General features: G+C 43.2%; 1 protein-coding gene across 4 annotated transcripts in view; it reads right to left on the bottom strand.

The window, feature by feature from the left end:
• The window catches only part of sws (patatin like phospholipase domain containing sws), a 130,589-nt gene that overhangs the window by 51,181 nt on the left and 57,086 nt on the right, over positions 1–22,322 (bottom strand). For all 4 annotated transcript variants that reach the window (XM_084587921.1, XM_084587923.1, XM_084587919.1 and 1 more), the window contains exons 15-17: positions 16,105–16,236; positions 15,536–15,659; positions 4,698–4,747 (exon numbers count right to left, since the gene is read on the bottom strand). In XM_084587921.1, coding sequence (XP_084444047.1) covers positions 4,698–4,747; positions 15,536–15,659; positions 16,105–16,236 — 306 coding nt within the window. The remainder of the gene's footprint in view (positions 1–4,697; positions 4,748–15,535; positions 15,660–16,104; positions 16,237–22,322) is intronic.

Below are 22,322 nucleotides of genomic sequence, written 5' to 3' on the forward strand. Positions count from 1 at the left end.
AGAATATAATGAGGACAGCTGCAAAACTACAGTCCAGTTTAACACACTAACAGAAACCGAAGAGAAAGCTACAGTAGAACATGGCAGTCAGCCCCCCATATAATTAGTGGTTTTGTCTCATTTCAAATTGAATACAGTTGAACCCGGATATACTGAACCCAGATAATTAGAATTTTAGTTATATCGAACTCATGGAATATCTCTGAAAATCCCATGTAAAAGTATAGAAAAGCTGCATCATGCATCGAACTCCAATTTCATCGGCCGTTCGATATATTGAACTCCGCACCACACGTGCGCCTTCTCCAAAGATGATCATATCACCCTCAGCCGTTTGCCACATGACGTGATCAAGCCACGCTTGAAAGAAATGAGAGAGAACAGTTTGGCGACGACTGGTCTAGAGCAGCGCCGTGCCCTTTCCCCAAAGACCCGCACATCTGCGGTGATCATTTGCCGCATGCCAGCACGTGACATTTGCAAGCCATGTGCGTAAAGGAACGAGAGGGAGTCGGCTTGGCAATGGCCAGTACGGAGCAGATGCAGCCAATGCATCCGTGGTATTTGGGAGAGGGGAAACATCGCAATAGAGCAAAGTGCAAGGGTATGCCCATTCTACTGCCGAGCTTTCTCTCGCCCTTCTTCTGTCTTTCCCAGTCTTCATTTGCAGCAGCACGCACTATGCATGCGCCGGCAAGCCAACTCAGCCTGCGACAGACAGAACGTCGCACGTCGGACGCTTTCTCCAGTGTGCGTTGTGAACCCTCTGTGCGTGGTGGGTGACGTGCGATGTGCGTTTGTGTCAGCGTGCTGAACGTGCAGTGCAGCGTAAGCTATGGCGGGTGCGGACATTAAGAGACGGCAAATTTTTTTTGTAGCGAGAACTACATTGGCCACAGTCTCGCCATTTCGCCGTGCCTGTCCGAAGAAGAAAAAAAGAAGTAAAAGAAGAAGGAAAAAAAAAGACAGATAACTTTGTAGTTGGTAGAGGCGAACGACAACAGCGAGTTGCTAGGACAGAAGGTTCGTTTGAATGTTGTGACTGTGGTGTACCCTGGAGTTTGACGTAGAGACGATGTCATACCACTAGAAGTCTTCTATAGCCGAATGAGATTGGTCAACGACAAGAGGCAAGGGGTGCTAATACGTGAAGCGATTCCCTTATAGCATAAATAAGGCTAAAACCATAAAGGGGTGCTCATACGTGAAGTGATTCCCTTATGGCATAAATAAAGCTAAAACCATGGAGTATACTATGTGCAAAGCCATGTCTTTACTTCCAAGCCGAACCTAAGCGTAGCCATGCAGATTGCTCTCGTGTAACTCCAGGTTTAACCACAAGCTAAACCACAGCTAATTTTTTGTTTTTGCGAGAGTCGTCCATCCTTGCATCTATGAATAAACGAAAGCATGCGGTCAGCTGCAATCATAACACCGCCTTTCAGCACTGTTCGCTTCAAATAGCATTTGCAGCTATCACATTTTCTAATGATTATGTGGCAGTGGACTGCGCCCGCCCCAAGCGCGGCATGATAAATCGAATCAGGCTTGCGCAATCAAGCCATCATGGGCACTCTGCACAGTTCGCTCGCCACAACCACAGGCGCTAATATCAAAAGTATAGTCAAAAGACATCAAAAGTATCGTAAAAAAAAAAAGATGGTATCATTTCAAGCTTATTTATGTATATTGAATGGTTGACATATCGAACTATTTCACAATCCCCTTCAAGTTCGATATATCCGGGTTCAACTGCATTACACCTCATGAATATCTGAGCATTTGGGTACTCAGAATTCGAGGCTGGGCACAGGGCAAAGTCATTTGAAAACTCATTGCAAATTAAACCTCCAGCATAAAAGGGAATGCAGCGATGTTAAAAGTAGAGCAATCCAGCTGATGTGCAACAAGACCACTGTTCAAATCCTAGTGCCTCGGTGATTATCCGCCGGATAAATAAAATCAGTGGCGATCGAACAATAACCAGGTCTGTGGTGCAGCCACAGCAGACAATGCAACCTGTCGCCAGAACAGTCTTATCCAGTGAGGCTAGCCTAGCAGTGCTGTTGAGGAACTAGTGAGTATCAAATAGGATATCATAGGGCTTAGTGAGGTTAGAGAGAAGTCACATACTAAGCTATTGTGGTTTAACAGGTAAATGAGAGTTAGGTGTGAGATACCTGATCAACACAAAGCAATTCTATAGCATTAATTAAAGATAGCGGCTATTGCAACTAAGCTAAGAGGTACAAACTGAAGGTTATACGAGTCTGCGCACCTATGTCCAGTCATAATGACAAGATAGCTCAAAACTTCTATAATGAACTGAAATCATCAATGAAAAAAAAAAAAAAAAAAAAAAAAAAAGTACACTATAGTAATTGACAACATGAATGCCAAGGTAGGCAAGAAGCAGACAGCAGATGAGGCAGTGGGGGACAATTAAATAGGTTCAAGAAACAGCAGGTGGTGAGCTATTAGCAGAATTCATGAAATACTAAGACAGTTTATGAATCGCGAATACCTTCTTCCTCAAATGGGAGAATTGCAGATACTTGGAAGTCACTGAATAGCGTGGCTAAAATTGGTACAGACTTCATACTGCATGCTGCAGTAGAGACCACAGTACAGTGGGGTTTCAAATTAGCCACGATTTGAACAGGAAGCAGAAGAAACAAGTGAAAAAGAAGCACATAAAATGAGTTACCGGCTACAGTGAAAGTAGATTAATTCAGGACCTCACAGGAGAACAGATATTCCCTTATAACCAAGAATAACGATTTAGAGTCCATGAAATAAATGAAAATTTCGCAAATATATTTTCAGAGTACAGAACAAAAGTTGCGGTTAGGGTAGCTAGACAGGATACCACTAAGCTCTCCAAGGAGATAAATGAACGTCAAAAGTATGAACGCCTCTAACCACACACACAGAATAGAACTGGTCAAACTGTCAAAGCTATTGAACAAGCGTGAAGTATAAAACAGAGAGTATTGCGCAGGTTTTAAAGAAGGGAGGTAACCTAAAAGCACTGGAGAGGAAATCAGTCGTTAGCAAAGGTCAGATGTATGTCACCAGGAGGGCAGTGCCATTAGAAATATGAATAAGAGTAACTGAAGTACACAGATCTCTACCATGGCCAAAATAATCAGCCAGTGGTGAAGAGAAATCTGACACCCGAGAGCTAACAAAAGGGAATGCAAAGAAAGATTTGCACGCAGCGCAAAACAGGAAAGTGGCAGGTGAGAATAGGGTAATTGCAGATTTTTGTGAAGAATAGTACGGAAATGGTGCTAGAAAAACTTGCTGCCCTGAATATTCAGTGCTTCATGACCTCAAGGATGTCAAAAAATAGAACGGTAGTATCACCTTAGTCCATAAGAAAGGGGATCAGGAGGACATACAAAATTAGACTATCAGCTTTCCCTTCGCTGCTTATAAGTCTTCTGCTGAGGTAATTGCTATTCAGATGATATGAACTATAGAGCTAAGTCAATCAAAGGGCCAGGCTGGCTTTTGGAAAGGCTACTCAACAACAGGCCACATTCATTCCCATCATTAATCAGGCGATATTAAAATGTAAAGAATATAACTAACCCTTGCATATAGCCTTCATGAATTATTAAAAATTGTTTAACTCAGTTGAAACCTCAGCTGTCATGCAGGCATTGCATAACCAGTGTGTAAAAAAAGGCATATGTTAAGGCACTGGAAAATATGTACTACGACTGTACAGCACCCATAGTCCTCTGGAGATAAAGTGACAAAACACCAACCAGGAGGGTGTCAGGCAAGAAGACACAATCTTTCAGCTACAATTCATAATATGCTAACAGGAGTAAAGAGAAATGGATTGGCAAGAATAGGGGATAAAAGCTGATAAAGAATACCTTAGTAACCTCTGATTTTTCTGATATTGTCATGATAAGTAACTCTGCACGAATTGCAAAGCATGATCGAAGACCTAGGCAAACAAAGGACAGTGGGCATAAAAATTATAATGAAGGAATCATTTTAATGTTCATGGGTCTCGGAAAAAAATATGGCAGTTTATGACTGGCTGTGAAGCACTGAAATCGATAAAGGATACATCTACAGGGAAGGTAGTAACCGCAAATCCAGACCATGAGAGCGTAACTAGAACAAGAATGGAGTGGAGTGCAATTGGCAGGCGCTCTCATGTCATGAACAGCAGTTTTCCAATATCCCTAAAAAAAGGAGTATATATCAGCTGTAGCAATAAGCAATGGGGCAGAAACCTGGAGACTAACAAAAAGGGAGGAAGTTAAATTGTAGACAGCACAGCAAGCTATGGAAAGGAAAATGAAATACTATTGCAGGTAGGATGCGAGCAGAATTGATCAGAGAACAAATGCAAGCCAATAATATCCTAGTTAAAATCAAGAATGGGCATGGGCAAGATTACCAAAGGCCCTTCAAGGGTAACACAGTGGATACCGAGAGAGAGCAGGTACCGTAGGAGGCATCACAGTAAGGTGGGCGGATAATGCTAGAAAGCTTGTGGGACCATTGCAGCTGGCACACGACACAGCACACGACAGGGTTAAAGTGTTGCATAAACACATGTCGTTAGGCAAAGTGATATATATACCTTTCACTCGCAAAGGCCACAGAATATGCTTTTCTGCATGAATGCAACATCCTGCATTCTAAAAAAAATTACAACTTTTACTCACCGCACAGCCATGACAGTGGTTGCTCTTTTGGCTCCAGTTAGAAGCTCCACCTGCAAAAGCAGATTGCATTGCTGGTACAGTACATACATTTATAACCTAACACTGGCATGTTGAATGAGTCAATATCACTTAAAAAGTATTATAATAACCTGTTGAAAAACAAAAAACAAGTATAATATCATTTTACTGGTCATGAAATAAATTATATATAAAAAAAAAGAAAACAGCATGAAAGAATGTGGATGAAGGAACACGCAACAACACAAGATGAGCGCTGTTCGTGTTTGTCAAGAGACTTTTCCCGTGTTGTTGAACGCGCAACAACACGGGAAGAGTCCTGATGAGTCCTGGCGTTCCATTGTCCACATTCTTTCACATTGTTTTTTCATCAATTAGCCATGACCCAACTAGCCCAGACAAAAAGCAAAAGTCCTGATTGATCATGAAGCTTCCTTAGAAGTCTGATATGGGGAAAAAATGCTGTTGCTGGGATGCCACAGTGAAGAAAGGAGTAATGAAGTTATGGCAGCACAGGCACATGATGATACATGCTGCTGTTTTAAAACATGGTTGTAAAATATGCATGTGACTGCTTCAGAGATTTTTCCCATGTGATTATACGTGCACCACATGTGCAGAAGAAATATGGGGACACACACACACTCAAAATCAGCCTGCAAGGGTACGACACAACAGCTTTAACGGCTCCCAACCACAGCTCCCTCTGTGGATCCTTGTTTGCCAGTTGTTTATTTACTAACCCCTCAATTTGTATCTATCTCACAAATAGTACACAACCGTGGGCTGCCATATTATGTGCAAAACCACCCAACACAGATGTAAAGCCTGCCTTAATCATACCGCACAAATGAGACTGCATGGCCTAGGATTAGCATGTCTGACTCTGACTGTAAAGGTCCCGGAATGTTTAATTCCCCTCACCCATCCATCTGAACCAAGAAGCCCGAGCTTTGTATGGACACGGCACAGTCTTTCGTGGCCTCAGTGTCATTTAAGTGGCAATATTTTAAAAAAGCACACAAAAATTAAGTGCTGCAGAAATGTACAAGTAATGCCCCTTCGCCTGTGCTCCTTTCCACCACTGCCTCGTGCTTCCCAATGCTGCAAAATCTCTCTATTTCTCCCTCCCCTACCTCCACTGCATTTTTACTGCTGTCCCCTTCTCAGCGATCCGTGCCATCTTTCTTGCTATGTTTACTGCCAGCTTTTTTGTCTTTTGAGCCCCTCGCATGCTTTGACTCATGACTTCTCCTTGCAGCTCGTGAACCTTATGCTAATGCTAATCCATCTCTAAAGGTGCCGTTTGGGCATCAGTTCCATTTGCCTCCAAATATTGGTCTCAGGATTCTAGACAGCGCACATGCTACAATGTCATTCTCCCGCGAGACATGTGTCACCAAAGCTGGATGCTTTCTTATTGTAACCCTTATTTTACTAAAATTCCTTGACACAAATAAAAAAAACAACAACAACAACAACAAAAAAAAACTAATTATATGAAGGGCAAAATGGGACTGCCATTTCATTTTAATACATCTGAGTTTCCATAACAGGGTTTAATGACTCAATTTTACTGGCAGTGTTTCTCAAATGGGGGTCCGCGAAACCTAATTCCCCCCCCCCCCCCCCTTCCAAGAAAAAGAAAAGCCACTAGATAGCTGTGGCCTGTGGCCCGTGTACACACACTTTTTCAGGGTTAACAACATGAGGTTCAAAGTTGACTTTACTTTCTCAAAGCGAAAGAAACATGACAGGAGTACAGAAAGGAAGAGAGTGTGAAAGAGGGCGAGAGAGTGTGTCTATGTTGGCATCAGTGAAACTTGAGCTCTGGATGCATTTCCTGGGAGAGGCTGCAATGCAAAACATCTTGAGTATCCAACAGGCGAGCCAGCCGCGCGGGAGGAGTCAAACGACATCTGCACGGTTCCTCTGCAGGCCGTGGCGATGCTGGCATATCCAGTGTGCGTTTTTTAGAGGCCAGTTTAGCCTTAACTCAATACCGATTCTGTAACCAGCTCCCAGAACTGTGGCATCAGTCCGCACAAGATACCCCACACATGAAAAGTTATCGAAATGCTTTTTAATCCTTACGCGTGATATCATAGTTTGCTTGCATGCTAACATCTATTTATGAGGTGTTCTATGGCCTGCAGTTCTTAGTCTTTAAAGGGGCCCAAAACAGCCATAGCAATACAGTTTCCCTATGCCTAGTATGTGAAAGAATGTTGATGTAAGATAACCTTCCCGCAAAAATTTTTTAAATGCGGCATTTGGAAGCAGAGTTATTTAAAATCAAATTTTGCATATATACGCCTTCGCAGCTTTCCTCCTCTTTTCAACTTTTTAGCGCGCGCAAAGGCTGGCCCTCCTCCAAGGCCTCGCCCACTGACACGTCACAACTGACACATCTGCGCTTTTACTTTTTTTGCTTAGTGCCGCACGCCGCAACTTCCGTTTTGTCGCACTTGCTTGCCGACGCACCGCCGGGGGCCTCTTGTCGTCTGCTTCATCGTCATCGCCCTTCAGCACAACTCGCAAGTTTTGTTGCCACGCTATACATCCCTGGCGTTGACCTCACCTTCGATTTTGTGTTACGTCGTGTGCGCGACGGGTGCAGAACAGTTCTGGGCTAGACTGGTCACACTCTTGAGTTCGCGAAGGCAGTTATCGAAGCGCTGAATTGTTTGTTGACGGGACATGAGCGGGAGGTTGTTACAGTGTGCAGTCCCCGACTGCGAAGGTATAGCTAGTGACGGCAGGAAAAACATTCTGCATCAAGTGCTTCAAAATGCCAACCTCCGGAAAACAGTGGCTACAGCTCATCGAATATTCAGCCAGCATCGGTGAAGACAGCGTTTATCTACGTTTGCTTTACCCCGATATGTGGTTCGCAATTTGGGGATCCCAACAAGACTGAGTCTGCGTGAAGGAGCGGTACCAACGCTGTTTCTTCTAACCCTGCCGGTAAGTGTAAAATGAAAAGATTGTGATAATGTTAGCTTTAGACGCATTATCACAGTACAGTGTGGATTTTTTTTTTTTTTTAACTCAGGCGATCTTGCTCGGCGTTGTGGCATGCATATAGCAAGATTTGTCATGATCACTGTGAACTACACTGCTCAAAATAAACAAGTGGCGAGCTTACGATGGGATTTTATTATTTTTTAATGTTATGCTAGTCGACCCCACGCACCAATGCACCCATATAAGCCGTATACTATCATCGTCGGGGTTCAGCAGCGGATTCTTCAATGGCGTGTACTTGTGGGGGTCGAGTCCCATCTTGGTACTCATTCGCCGAAGTCGCTTTTCGAGCTCGGGGTCCATAATATCCGTACCGCAGCAAGGGCATGAGATGTTAGCGAAAAACTAGAAATTCAGAATCGAGATCGCAGAGAGCGGTCTTCCGGGCGTTGCGGAGGGAAACTCTCTCGTGCACCTTGCCCGAACCTTGAAACCTCCGTGTTTAGGCTCCTCTTGCTTTTGACTATACGATGCCCCTTCATGAAAGATAACGATTGATTATAAAGAAAAAAAAAAGGAAGGGGATGGGGAAAAGGGGACTGCGTAGTTGTGCGCTGTGGTGTAGTTTGTCAGCCGCGGTTCAGCGTCAGCTGACTGCAACGGCGAACGCGCGCGCCGACAGGAAGTAAACTCTGTTCGATGCCCGATTATTATCGCAGCATGACTCCCGCCCTGTAGCCCCCCCCCCCCCCCCCCCCCCTTTTTTTTTTTTATGCCGTGTGGTGTTTGTACACAGCGCACCCTGAAATGTCGCGCGGATGGAGCCGCGTCCAAGTTCACCAACCGAGGCGGCCAGGAATTAGAAACACGTGAAAACCGAGATGGGCGTTGATAAGAAGAAAAAGAAGAAAAGAGGGACACTGTCAGGAATGAAGAGATGGAAACAGAAAAAAAAAAGTGCCAAGAGGCTTTACCCTTAAGCAGAAAGGGGGGGGGGGGGGGGGGGGGTCGCGAATGAAACGTTATCACTAGAGTGAACTGGCTTAGTTGCTCAAAGTTGTGCCTCTTTATCCCTAAGCGATCAGCTGGCGATCGGAAGTGTAAGAGTTGGTTTTGACAGGAGCATAGACAGGAGTTATACACAACTAGATTTTTCCTGCGGAAAGGGGGGGGGGAGGTGGGGAGATAAACCGCAACAAGGGAAGAGGACTTCTCCAAATGGCTCACCGACAGCAATAAGAGCAGGAGCCTTCTCCGGTTCAAATAATTTGCACGGGTTCTTATAATATGCCTTATGGCAAGCTTGCGTAATAAAAAAAAAAAGAAAAAACAGCGCGCGCATGCAGTAGTGCAACGATCGAGTGACACAGTTCGGCACAATGTTACAAGCGGCTCACAAATGCACATTTATTTTTGTCCCAGCTTTTCCAGGAACAGTGGGTGCAGATCATCAGCCAGCTGGATGGAATGGAAGTGGACCTCGCAGGAGATGGGCGTTGCGACTTCCCGGGCTACAGCGCCAAGTACTGCACATACAACGTTGTTATCATTCAGACTGACCATATTCTACAATGGGAACAAGTAAGAATAGGAGAGGTAAGGCAATGCTGAGATACAAAAATTGGCAAGCTGCAATTCATATTAACTGTGTGAAGTCAACTGCAGTGCCCAATAGTGAGAGCATGGGGCCTGGCCTCAACTTAACGAGTCTCAGTGCAGTCTTTAATAAAAGGCGACAATTTCTGCATATTATTAGGAGAAATTATTTTCAGCCACACCAAGAGTGCCTTTGGCAAGTGCTGCTTGCATGTCTAAACGTAAAACGAATCAAATTAATCATTATATAATACAAACAATTGAATTACAAAATGTTTTATCGTTGCAAACCATTGGGGAAGAGGTACATTTGCTGACATATATTATTATGTAATGAGTTTTTAATTTCATCTATCTACAGACTGCCACCCAGCTATCTGGACATATTGCAAGAGCAGCAAATCGCCCATACAGCACTACTTTGATGCTTGGCGCATTACTAAAGATGCATGCAGTTGTTTGCTTTAATAATTAGGGCGAATACGTGGTAATAACATTATTCTATACTGCATTTAAGAAGTTGGAAGCTGTGAGCAGGTCAAAGGGCTGTGAAGCAATAGAACCATGGATCCAGACAATCACAAGTCTATGTTGCTGACCTGATCATCAGCATGTAGTGCAGCCTGTTGAACCACATATGCGATAAGCGTGATGGCCATGATAGACCATACAGCAAATGCCTGCATTAGCTCCTTGCAAACAGGCAATAGATGAGCAGAGGTAATCTGTTTTGTATAGTTTTTTTTTTTTTGTAAAGTTTTCACTTTGATGTTGTTTGGAAGGTGCACGGCTCACACTTGTGGCATTTGTCAACCAATGATAAATTTAAGAGATAGGTAATGCAAATAGAACTTCACGGAAAAAAACTTTGTACACATCCGCACATAACAGCAAGTTCACATATGACATAGCCGAGAAAGAAACCCCTAATGAAGTGAAGAAACAAAATAATGTAAATGTGAGTGCTGAGACTGCAAGATATTTTAATACTGAGGCAGCTTGGTTATACATGCCAGTATGGAACACAAATATAATGGGATTTTCTATACTGTCCTATACTGACAATTTTAAAGAAGACAAAGTGTAGCATGCTTGCTCGACAACATCTCTTAGATTTCTTTTCACCATAATATAGTAGTACAAGACCTGGGGTCTTTTTAAGAATATGATGCTAAAACTGTTTTCAGCTGCAATGCAGCAGCTGTAAGCAGGTTCAGCATCTCGGATTGACTAGAACACACACCAACACTGCAACTCATCAGCCAAATATTTATATATATTTTTTTTTACGTATGTATTTTTAACAGATTCATGTGCTTTCAAGAAGCTGAACTCCATTCTGAAGAACTCCTGGTTTTTGATTGACACTCGACAACTGTCTCCCAAAGCCCAAACATCTTCCCTTGAATCTTTTCACAACTTTGTCATCAAGTTTGCTCCCAAATCAATTGCATACTCGGATGGTGGGATGCAAGTAAGGTTTGTTGAATGAAAGAGAAGACTAAGACATTAGTTTTCACTCCAGTGTGACAATGTTGTCCAACTTTTCTGCATGGCATGTGCAAACAATAAGTCCTTGCATGAAGCTTTTAATGTATGTACATAATATTGTCATTACAAAAGGAACAGAGACCATAGGAAATAGAACACAGTGCGAAAAAAAAAAAAACAGAAGTTCATATCATTTGCTCCATTTCCTTTTGCTCCTTTTGATTCTTCAACTTGCTAAGCAGCCCATTGGAACTTGCAACTAAGCAGATTGCTTTTAGTTCGTGCTATGGAATAGCCCTGGAGGGCTGAAAAATTGCTTTGTGACTAATTTCAAGCACCTCAAAACAGTCTTTCTCACGGTCTAGTGCTGAGGTTTAGAGAAAAAGAGTTCAGAGGTGGTTTTTTTTTTTTTTTTTTTTAATGTGAAGAGGGGGAAGCTGCTGTGTTACTGGACGCATTTGGCGCCTTCTTTTTATGGAAGTTGGGCTTGACTTCAGTCTCCTTAGTGCAGTGCTTGATCTGGAGCTCTCATGTTATCAGGCCAGGTAAAATGAGACCCTATAATTGCGATTCACAGGAGTCGACCCTGACATCTGCAAAAAAAAAAAGTGCCCACCACGTAACTCAATCCCAACTTCTGCATAAAGTAGGCACTCAATGCACCTTATGAGCCAGCTGCCACAAGCCTTCCATCCTGATAGTAAATACACTGCTGTAAAATTAGCTGAACTTATCTTGTGTCTTTCTTTTCGAAACTTGGAACACTTCCATGTCAAAGGTAGTTATCATACATTTGGAGGAGACTGCATTGCACACTTCTGGCATTCAAGGATGCTTCATATATGGTAAAAACATATTTGGTAGAATGGTAGCACTAGCCATTCTGTAATCCCCTTCCATGGAAAAAGTGAGACAGGAGGCTATAGACATACTGCACAGGCCACCAAGGGTCCTCATTGAAAGTCATTGCTGTTATATTAGAATAGGCAGATGGGATGAGATAAAGAATGGTGCACCAGGAATACATACAGACAGAAATGACATGAGCTGAGACACTGCAATGGCACAAAGTTGAGGTCAAGCATGGAGGGCTGGCTGGAAAAACACCTCGTCTCTCTTTTGTGCTCATCTTAGTGCAGTCCCAAGACAAAGGTAGTTTTTAAAGAACTGGAAGTTATCAGCGCAAGTTTCCGACCCCTCTAGAACCATCTCGAATGTCCCGAAGCTAATGTATTGAAACTGAAAGAATGCTCAAGGTTCACTTGATCACTTGGACTAATGATGATCGCTAGAATACAACAGCAGGGAGAACACGGGCGATCCACGATATGAAGTTGTATAGCCCATGTCATACATTCATTTTGCTGCTTGAAGATCATTGCATCACATTCTTAATTTGATATAAAGGCGCTGGATATAGAAGCTAAAACAGAAGCAATCTCTGCTGCAGTGATGTGAATATAATGCATAATGGTTTCTTATAGTAGCCTCTACTTGGCATAATTTTGCTATTATGCAACAAGAAACACAATTTTTTCCAAAGTATGAGAAATTCCTTCATATTTACCTTTTTTTTAGGTCACATCTGGCTGTTATTCACTTCAATGAAAATTCTTCTAAGCTCCAGGCACAGAAAAAGAAAGGAGAGGACGGCTGGAAAGTGAAAATGGCAAAATCCAGAAAAGGACATTTCAGTGCCGCTCTAGTGAAAATGGAGCATACTTTTTGTAAGTTAAAACTTTGTTTTACTTATATTATTACACAAAAAACTAAGTGAACTGTTGTAATCACGATGACTATTTCACGCAGCGTACGTCCAGAGGCTCCTCCAGGATGCGGAGAAACGGTCTCAGGGCTCTTCACACAGAGACACAGCTGCAAGCATAGCTTCAGAGCGCCACCTTATGACTGATGCCTATGAAAGACCGTCAAAAGAAGAACTAACTGCTGCACACAGGCACAGATTTGTGCTTCATCATGACTATTCAATTGCACAGCACAACTGTCAGTATACCCCAAATGCTCAACAGACTGGCATCAGCGAGGAACAGCATTGGCCGCTGGAGCCAAAACAATTGTTTCAATATGTTTGCTGCGACTAACAATAGCTGGAGCGCAGTTTCATATGACTTTTTTTGTCGTAGTGAGTGCAGTCTTGTACCCATGTCTCTGTATTTCGCTTCTGGCTGCAGCCAAGCAAACGTGCACACAAAACATGTTGCTGTTTGCTTATCGCGGCAACTCCACATGGTGTGCGACCGCTCGCAGGCCCTTCAAGTATTGGATCAAAGCTGCCGCTTGAAACAAAAAGTAGGAAAGACAGAGCAACTGTGGGTTCAGGGTGTGTGTAAAGCTAGATGGCGAATAATTATGCCGATCAAAATTGTTCAGCTTCTTGAGGTCAAGCTGGAAGTAAAAGGAAGTAATTAAAGTGAGCCGACTTCACAAGTGACCATGTCACATCTCTCTTTTCACAGGCTCGCTGTTCCCCATCCGTTAAGGTCCACAGTTTACAAGACAACAGTGTAATTGCACTTATTATTAATATGTGCGCAATATAATACTGTGTCCTTAGCGGTAATTTATACTGCTGAGCGACTAAGAAAGCACAACGCTTCGCTGCGCAGAGAAGTTTTTTTTTTTTTAATAACGTCAATTGTTTACTGCCTCAGGACATAATGGAATATGCTCTAAGACTTATCTAGAGAAATGCTGTAGGCCTTCTCTCAAAATAAAGTTGTTTTCTTTGTTTCTTCAGTGCCTCCTCATCACTGCACGTCATGTGAAACCTTGCAAGGGGCAGATACAGCATGCGAATGCTAATACGTGTTTACCGCGGCGTCTTGTATCTCTCCGGCCTAACCACTCAGTAGTATGTGGTGAAACTGCACACGGAGCTTTGATATTGCGGTAACTTTTATTTGCTCGCAGTAAGTTAGGTAAGGGTGCTTAATTCGTTGCTGCTGCGTACAATGCGAACCCGCAATCTGCGCTAGTATCGGGGGCTGAAAGCTGCCAACGCCGGCACATGATACCACGGGTTCGCGTATCGCGCACGGCCGAGCCAGGTAGGTACAGTTGTCTTAGCTAATTTACTATAAGACTATACGCTACAAACTTACTACGTGACAAAACAAGTTTGATGCAATCAAGTCAACAGTTGAAGCGGTAGGATTTTAAAAGCCGCCATAGTATTGATACATCCCAACAATGACTAACTCATTGCACCCGTGAAACCGTCGTTTATCTGTGCACTATATTCAGGCTAGTAAACACATTACTTACCAGCGTATGTTGTCGCCTTGACTCGATCCGAGGTGCGTATTTTGGTTTGGTGGACACAGGAATGGAGCGGTTGTCTCCGAAATTTTGCTGCACTACGTATGGCGTGGTGCACTGGGGCACGGCATTTAAGGCACCGACCTAATGCTGGAGACCGGTAAGCCGATTTCGAAGTCCATTTCGCATGGGAGACACAAGAAACGAGAGCATACACAGGCAAGACACAGGCGGAAAGCGCCCCGCAGGGAACTAAAACGAGGTCAGTCGCCGCGCGCGACCGCGCCGTGGTTACCGTGGTTACCGCGGTGCCCGCGTGACACCGGAAGTGCAAGGAAAAAAGCTTTCAAAAAATGTTTGTCTACAAAACATTCTAATTTTCTTTCCTGATAACTAAAAGTTAAGCATATTACAATTATTTTGGCATGAGTGGTAGTTTTATGGATGCGTGACGTCGCAAAGAAGCAGACCAATAGTCATTCGAAAACGCGTGTACGTAGACGCGTTGCACGGAGGAGGCGAGGGACCGCAAAAGTGGAAAGAAAGAGAGTGCCAACTTTCGAACAGGATTGCGGGACCTGTGCTGCGCGTAGACGTGTTTTATTACGTTCAGATGTGTATCACAGCATAACCTAGTGACAGAGATAGTTTGCGAGCAATGCTCAGGAGGTGTTTGTGGGCCCCTTCAAACTAAACGGTCAGAATAGAGTCGCAGGGTAGTAAAAAAAAAAAAATAATAAATAAATGTTGGAACAAATATTGGCAAACTCTATTGCAGCAAGAATGAGTGCGAAACTGACAGTTTTGTTTTAAATTGGTGATACCAAACCTGACGGTTTCAATATGCACGAAGGAGGGCAATGAAAACGAGGAGGAGGAGGAGTATAGGGGGCCAGGCACAGCTCGATAACAAACAGCTGTGCTGTAAAATCACATTACGACAACAACCATAATCCTTCTATGAGTTTTGCGTTTGGAATATGCTGCCCCAATTTGCATGGCTTAAATAAAAATGTTCCGAAAAGACTGCCATTACGCTAACAGCTTTGGAAAGGCAGATAACTAACTGTAGCAGTTTGCAATACATACTATTAGCAGTCTTGGTTTGGTTACAGTTTGCTTTAATCACTTTAATTCCATGAACCATCGTTTTGTGACTTGCGTATCTGTTATCGCCACGTTCCTCGTCACCTTGATGGTAGGCACACAGGGTGTGCAGGTGTAAACTACCAAACAAACATTTTACCTCGATAACTTTTTTTTTTTTCAATGATTTAACTGCATTTCTCGAGCTAATCAAGGGCACACATTTATTTGGGTGAGGAGGTTTCAATTGCTGCAAAATAAATGTGGTCAACAAAATTCAACAAGTTTCAGCATTTTTAACAGACACAGGCTTCTGCACAGACCTTAGTTCAGTAAACTAGGATGTGATCACACGGCGGACAACGTCAAGGATGAATGTAGGCATGTAGAAGTGTACGTACCACTCCAACTAGGTCTCCTCGACCATACTCTCCCACCATTTCGCGTTTGCCGTCAGCCCTCGTCAGCACAGAACGTAACCGTCCACTGAGAACAATGGCAGTAGACTCAGCCTTTTCGTCTTGCCTACAGGGGATCGCAAGACATAGACCGATAATTAGCACAAATGATGCACTGATTGCACTTAACAAGAATTTCCCTTTTGCTTTCTCACAGCTGTGACCTAAAAGTTGTATGCTAGCAGGCCACATATTAAAGTGCCTCTTAAGGCACCACAAAAATAAGTGTTAAGTAGGATAAAGAAGGCACCACGAGAAGCATGTACTTGTGGTATGCAAAAGACACAATACAAAACAGCACCAGCCAGCTATTCCCTGTTCATGCACTACTAAAGTTTCTATTGTCTCTTCTTCGATTTTTTTTTTTTTTTTTTTTTTTCAGAAGTTAAAAATCAGAATAGACACAATAACATGGCACCCATATAGAAACCAGGCTTGTTAACTTGAGCGAAACAGAAGGACATAGAAACCACACAGCCCATTCCAAGTGAATGTGACAATGAAGTGCTCACCTGTAGACAGCCCGGCCAGACTCTATGTAAACCCACTCCAGGGCAAAGTCAATCTGACGCACAAAGGGCGACAACCGCTCGATGACAGATCTTGCCATGAACAGTACTGCAGTGGGATTCATGCGCAGAATCCTGCAAGAAGGAAGCCAAGCCTGCTCCAGGATTTGCTTCAGCCAAGCATGGCAACTTAGGAGAAAGGTGAGAGTGCCTTTGGGTATGGATACCATTTGTAAACACAACGTGCCACACCTATGAGGAGTCCAAAACCCACTGCTTTTAATTCTTAGTCGTCCTTAGTTGAGCCCCTCCTGACAAAAAAACACTGCCATTTACGAAAGACTGCAGCCCTGGTGATGCACGGCCTAATCACTAATGAGCGAGCCATATGCCATCCTACAAGTCTATGAAATGGCGGAGAGAGCTCTTTTGATGGCTTCTCAAAGATTAAATTGCAATATGTTCCATTTCGATGCATATACAGAAGCTGAAACATGAACTAAAGGAGCGGATGTCTGCAGTAGCACCGGAACCCGATAAGGCAGTGCAGCTGGTGAGGGGCCTCCCACTATGAAGTGGGGCCTGTCTACACTGTTAAGACTATGAAGAAAGGCCGGATGGAGAGGCGTCATTCCATCTACAAAATCCTCAACAAAGCAACATGGACTGCGCCCTTTGCAGCGACTACAAAACAAAACGGGCCTGGAAGGAAACAGTTTCTGTACTGTAAAACTCTATGCCTTAATCTAGGACTGCATCCAGGAGAGTGCTCCACACTGGCTACTCCACATTGGCCAAATCTGGTTATATAACGAAACTAAAAAAAAGTTAGAAATTTTTCGTTACACCCAGGTTTTTGTTACATGCAGTTTTCGCAGTAACACTCGAAGGGATAATGCAGAACGGAAAGCAAAACTAGATACGAATGTAGGGGAAATCACCTCTGCCAAAGCTCGCATGATATGGCTTGCCAGTGCGGCAGGAAAGAGGGGAGATGGCTCCCAAAGACCAGGAATGGAAATAGAGATGTGGACGGACTAGACGAGAGCGCGTGGGGTCGCATTGCGGCCGCTAGAGCTAGATTGGCGTTGCAGGTGCCTGCTTCTTAACACATGCTCCCGCTTTTGGTCTATCCATTACCCCTGCCGCGAGAAATAGACTCTCTGCCTCGCATCACCCACACCCTCCGCCATCCTTGCTACTGAGACACGAGAGCTATCGACACCGAGATCCTGCAAGCAACATTATTTATCTTTTGAACTAATTGGCCAATTGGAAAAATAGTTACATATTTGCAACCAATGCAAAGAACTGGATCAGTTAAATCTTGTTACGAGAGACACTGTTACAAGAGACACTCGGTTATAAGAGACATTTGAAAATGGTTTGGTTGGTTTTCCTATGTCTGCCATGTTAACAACATTGCATACAAGAGACATGGTTACAAGAGACACTCGGTTAGTAAGGACAACTTTTTCAGGTCTGTGGAGTAAATTCTTCCCTAATTAGAAGAGACACAACCCAGGTGTGCTCATGCGATGCAGCTGAAGCGTACCAACTCGTACATGATGCACTTCAGATTCCCTTAGCTAAATTCTGTTCCATATCAGTGTCCCTTTTGTTGTGTATGTCAGGAACTGAAGAGTGCTTCCCCATGATTAGAAAGTCAAAACAGCATCGCATTACTGTTACTTACGAAGCAAATCAAAATGCATGAATGACATCCAGTCTTTTTAACTCCTCAGTGACGAGCCTGTAAGAGTGCCTCAAAGGTATTAGAGCAGCAGGAAGGCTTGCAAAGTGGAGTGCTTTACCTCCAGAATTTGGGAAGGAATACACTCTGCACTTACAAAAATACATACTAGTATGAATAACTTCTTTAAGCTTTCCTGAACAATTTCCTATTAATGCATGTGAATGCATTTATATACTGATGTGCAGTAAATTGATCGACACAGTGATTTTGGAATTTTTGGTTACAAGAGACCTTGCTTGCAAGAGACATGTTTTTTGGGTCCCTTGAGGGTCTCTTGTAACAAGGTTTTACTGTACCAGGTTTTATAAAATTTGGACAAAAATGAGAAAAAATGGCTGTAAAAGCCATGTCCCCCCCTTAACAACACCAAGTGTACTATAACACCAAAATTAGTTATAGTACATTCTTACTAAGCCAACAGGACATTTAGGTCATATTGAGCAAAGATTTCACTGGACTAGAGACATGGAACAACAGTAGACATTCTAAGCATTCTAAGACATTCTTAGACATTATAAATTGTAAGCTTGCTTCAGAAAGTAGCTGCTAGCAGCAAACACTAACAAAATTTAGATGGTTGGTTACATCCATGAATTAGTACCCATACACTTTTTTTCCATCTGCATACATGAAATATGTGCAGCTATCACAGTGGAATTCCCAAAGGAAGTTAAATATAGAGAATTGAAGGGGAAGGGGGGGGGAGGGGGGGGCTACAAATACCAATTTGCTGAACTAATTCTGTGAATGTCCGAATCACGACAATAATTAATGAAGTCCAAAACTTCAACAACATAACTTCTCTTGTATGCCATGTTCTTGATTAAAACATTTGTGGGCTGGCTCTAATTGAAATACTAATGCTACCTGTTACTATGAAAAGAAATGTCTGGCAAACAGGCAAGCTTTGAATATACAAAACTAATCTTTATATTTTCAGGGGTTGAAACAGGCTCGAGCAATTTGGAACAGCTCAGAGAGCAGTAATAAAGCCAATTTGAAGCAGCTTTGGAGCAACAAAATGAGAGTTTGGAGCATACAAATTATGTTTTGAAGCATGTTTCTAGGGTAAAATGCTTTTAATAATTGCAAGTTTTTGCTTCTGCATACAAAAATACCCAATTCGATTCCTTTCTATTCAACGATCAATGCTTTGCCGACTACACCTACATCTCTAACAAAACAAGACAAAGAGCGAAAACATGTACAGATACAATACCTAACACAGCTGACCTGTGGAAAAAATTGGAAAAGGCTACCAGCAAATGGAATGCTGGCTTCTACACGTCATTACTGAACCAAGTCTGATTATTTTAACATGATAGATTGACATGTGGAGTCTATCACTTTGAAGTGATCAAGCATCACCACTAGTTTGGACTTCACATCAATGACCAGCACATTTCCACTCTCCTTGCGCATATATCCTTTTTGATCCTATGCCTATGATGAAAAATTCCAGAGCACTGGTCAGTAGTAGCTCCAGGAAAGATAGACGGCCCTCAAGGGTAGCCTTTTCTGCCTCCAGGTTCTTTTGCTTCATAGCCTTCTGCAAGTGGCTCCTGCTTTCACCTGAGCAACACTGGCATGTCCTTAATTTAAACACTAAGGCAATAGACCCTGCATGGCTTTCCAACACTCTTGAGAATATGTCTAGTGAATGGCACCTTTGTGGTTCCCCCCCTTACGCTTGAGTATGCTTTTGTCTGACGTAGGCTTGACATGCTTTAACGAAGAGGCATGATAGTGAATACTTGCTTGTTTTCACAGCTGAACCCTTAAAACAATTCAAGTTGTTCTGTGCTGTCGGACAACTTAACGGCTGGAGGTACCCGCCACGACTGCTTCGCTCGCTTCTCTCACCCCCGGCAATTCAAAAGGCGTGGAGAAGGTGCTATGTCAAGTGCACATTTTTTCGTAATTATTTCCCTCCAATAGATTGTTGAGAGTCGTTTTAAATTTACTTGCAAATTTGTTGTGCTCTATGTTTTTCTAGTTTATGAAAGTCTTATACGTAATAAGCTCAGCACGAGGCGCATTATAACCGCCACCGTTGTGCTGCCTTTATTTAGACTAAAACTGCCCCTAGAGCATGTACACGGAGCTTGTAGGCATGCCACTGCTCCATGTGCTTCTCACTGTCACTTAATCATATTGTATCGAATCGCATTTTTGGAGGAAATATATATATCATTACTAGTCCCCTGTGGAGCGAAAATCAGTGTTCTGCTAAATTTGATGGCAGAACATTGAGGCAGCCGGTTTGGAGCATAAAAAGCAGTTTAGGGCAGAATGGAGCAAATGAAGCAACACTTCCACATCTGTAAACAGATTCGAAGTTAGAAGAGCTTATCATCCCCATTTTCTTGGCTAGATCTTGGTCCTTTCAAAAAATCATAAAAAAAAAAGCCCACTTAGTTCTGTGCACAGAAATTTCAGAGAAAAGTTTGAAGACTGCTGCATTTAGAAACACAAAATTGTACACTTTAAGATATGGAGTACGTGCTAAAACACCAAGCATCCTTAAGTCCACTTTCCAAGTACATTCTACGCACATTGCACAAACAATACATGACCATCAGGAATATATTTGTATAAAAGCAGTAAAATGATGCATTCCTATAAAGTACTATACTGCTTTACATTTGCTATGCATTACACAGTCAACAGAGAAGACACCAAAATGCTTGTGCCAAGGAAAGTTTTCACATGAGCGACCGTGTTACAATAGTCCATGTGTTTTAGAATGCAGCTCTTAGGCGCATGCTCCTAAACTGCGTGACAGCAGCAGTGGCACAGTCAGCGCAGTTGTTGCCAGCATCACCAGCCACTGGCCAGTCGTGAACTCCCGAGTCATTTTCCATGGCCAGCAGGTGGCAGAGAGGGAAGATAAAGATCCTATCCCCACACTTAGGAAACAGGGAGGAAAGGTGCGAGGCCACGGGACGCTTAATGGCTTAAAGAAAGGAACGCACAACCGGAATGGGGCTGCGGCGAGAACACAGAGGCTGGCTACCATGAAAAGAGGAAGGGCTAAAGAAAGCGCAACCTAAGGCAGTGCTACGAGAAGATGCCAAAGGGTGACTGCCGTGAAAACAGGTCATGGGGAGAGTACAGCTATGCACTCCACAGAAGGGTGAGACTCAAAGATGTAGGAGGGTTACAGTGGTGGTAGGGCAGAGGGGTAGTGCTCAGTCTGCGCCGGATAATTCATAATAATAATGGGGAGAGTCGAGGCTCCTGTTCAGCTGAAAACCCAGGGTCAATGTAGATGCTGTTGTGGGTAAAGAAAATCACAAGCTTGCTGAGGCATGCTGGAGTAGGAAGAGTCACATGGATTGCAGGCATGAAGGTGATGTAGAATGCCACGAGAGTTGGCAGCTGCCAAATAGGAAGGCGAGATGAGAATTGAACCCGGGACCCTTGGATCCTGATTCAGACATGCAACCTCCTTGACCATGCAAAAAAATTCGAAAGACTTGGTTAGAGCAGGGTTTTATATCTGTCTATGACGGGTGGTGTTCACATAATGTGGAAGCTTACGACTATGCTATGTATGTGTGAGATGACGCATTATGTGCGAGATAACAGAGGCACAAATTAAGGAAGTAGTGATTACAAAAGTAATGAAGTACAAGTATGTTAATGCGAATCTGAAAAGAAATGCAATACACTGATGCTCTAACTTTACTCACAGCTTTTATTTAAGCCAAAGCTTCACACACGACATATTTTTTCTAGAGGATGAAGGTGGGTGAAGAAAGGTGACTGGGTACAGTGTTCCAACCCAGCTCAGCCATTGTTTCCATAGTGACCCCCATAATATACAGCCCCCTCCGCCCATGACAAAGAGTTTGTTGAAAAAAGAAAGGCAGAGGAAACAGGAAAACAAAGATTAATGCTATCACACCCCTTTAGTAAGCACCAACAGTAAACGTTCCCGAGTGGCAATGGCAAATCATGATTGTGCTTGGCCCCAATGATATGTGAGAAACGTTTGGCTTATAGAGCCTAATGTCCCAAATAAATTGAGGCTATGAGAGACAGCTCCCAAAATTTCGACCACTTGGGGTTCTTCATTGTGCAGTGACATCGCACAGCATACGGGCACCTAATTTTTCACATCTCCATCACAAAAAAATTAGAGGGTTTCTCAGTGTCTCTTAAGAGGAGAATGGTGAAAGCCTACCCTTCCTCTCCTATCATTTGCCTCTCATCTTTTGTCTCTTATCGGCGTTTGCTGCAGCGCTACATATAATTGTTTACAGGAAAGGAAAGGTGCAGTATCTGTCACACTTTCTCCGGCAAGTGTGAGTTTGGACGGTGCACTATCACACCTGCTGCGTGGCGATCCTTGGCGCGCGTTTGAGTGTGGAGTTGAACATGGCAAGAACGCTAGACAAGAACACATCTCGCGGAATATGACAGATCTCGCGCACAAATCTCATGCACAACTGTCGTGCAC

This window comes from Amblyomma maculatum, chromosome 1 (genome assembly GCF_055883805.1).
Source record: "Amblyomma maculatum isolate TAMU_Amacu chromosome 1, ASM5588380v1, whole genome shotgun sequence".
Classification (NCBI taxonomy): domain Eukaryota; kingdom Metazoa; phylum Arthropoda; class Arachnida; order Ixodida; family Ixodidae; genus Amblyomma; species Amblyomma maculatum.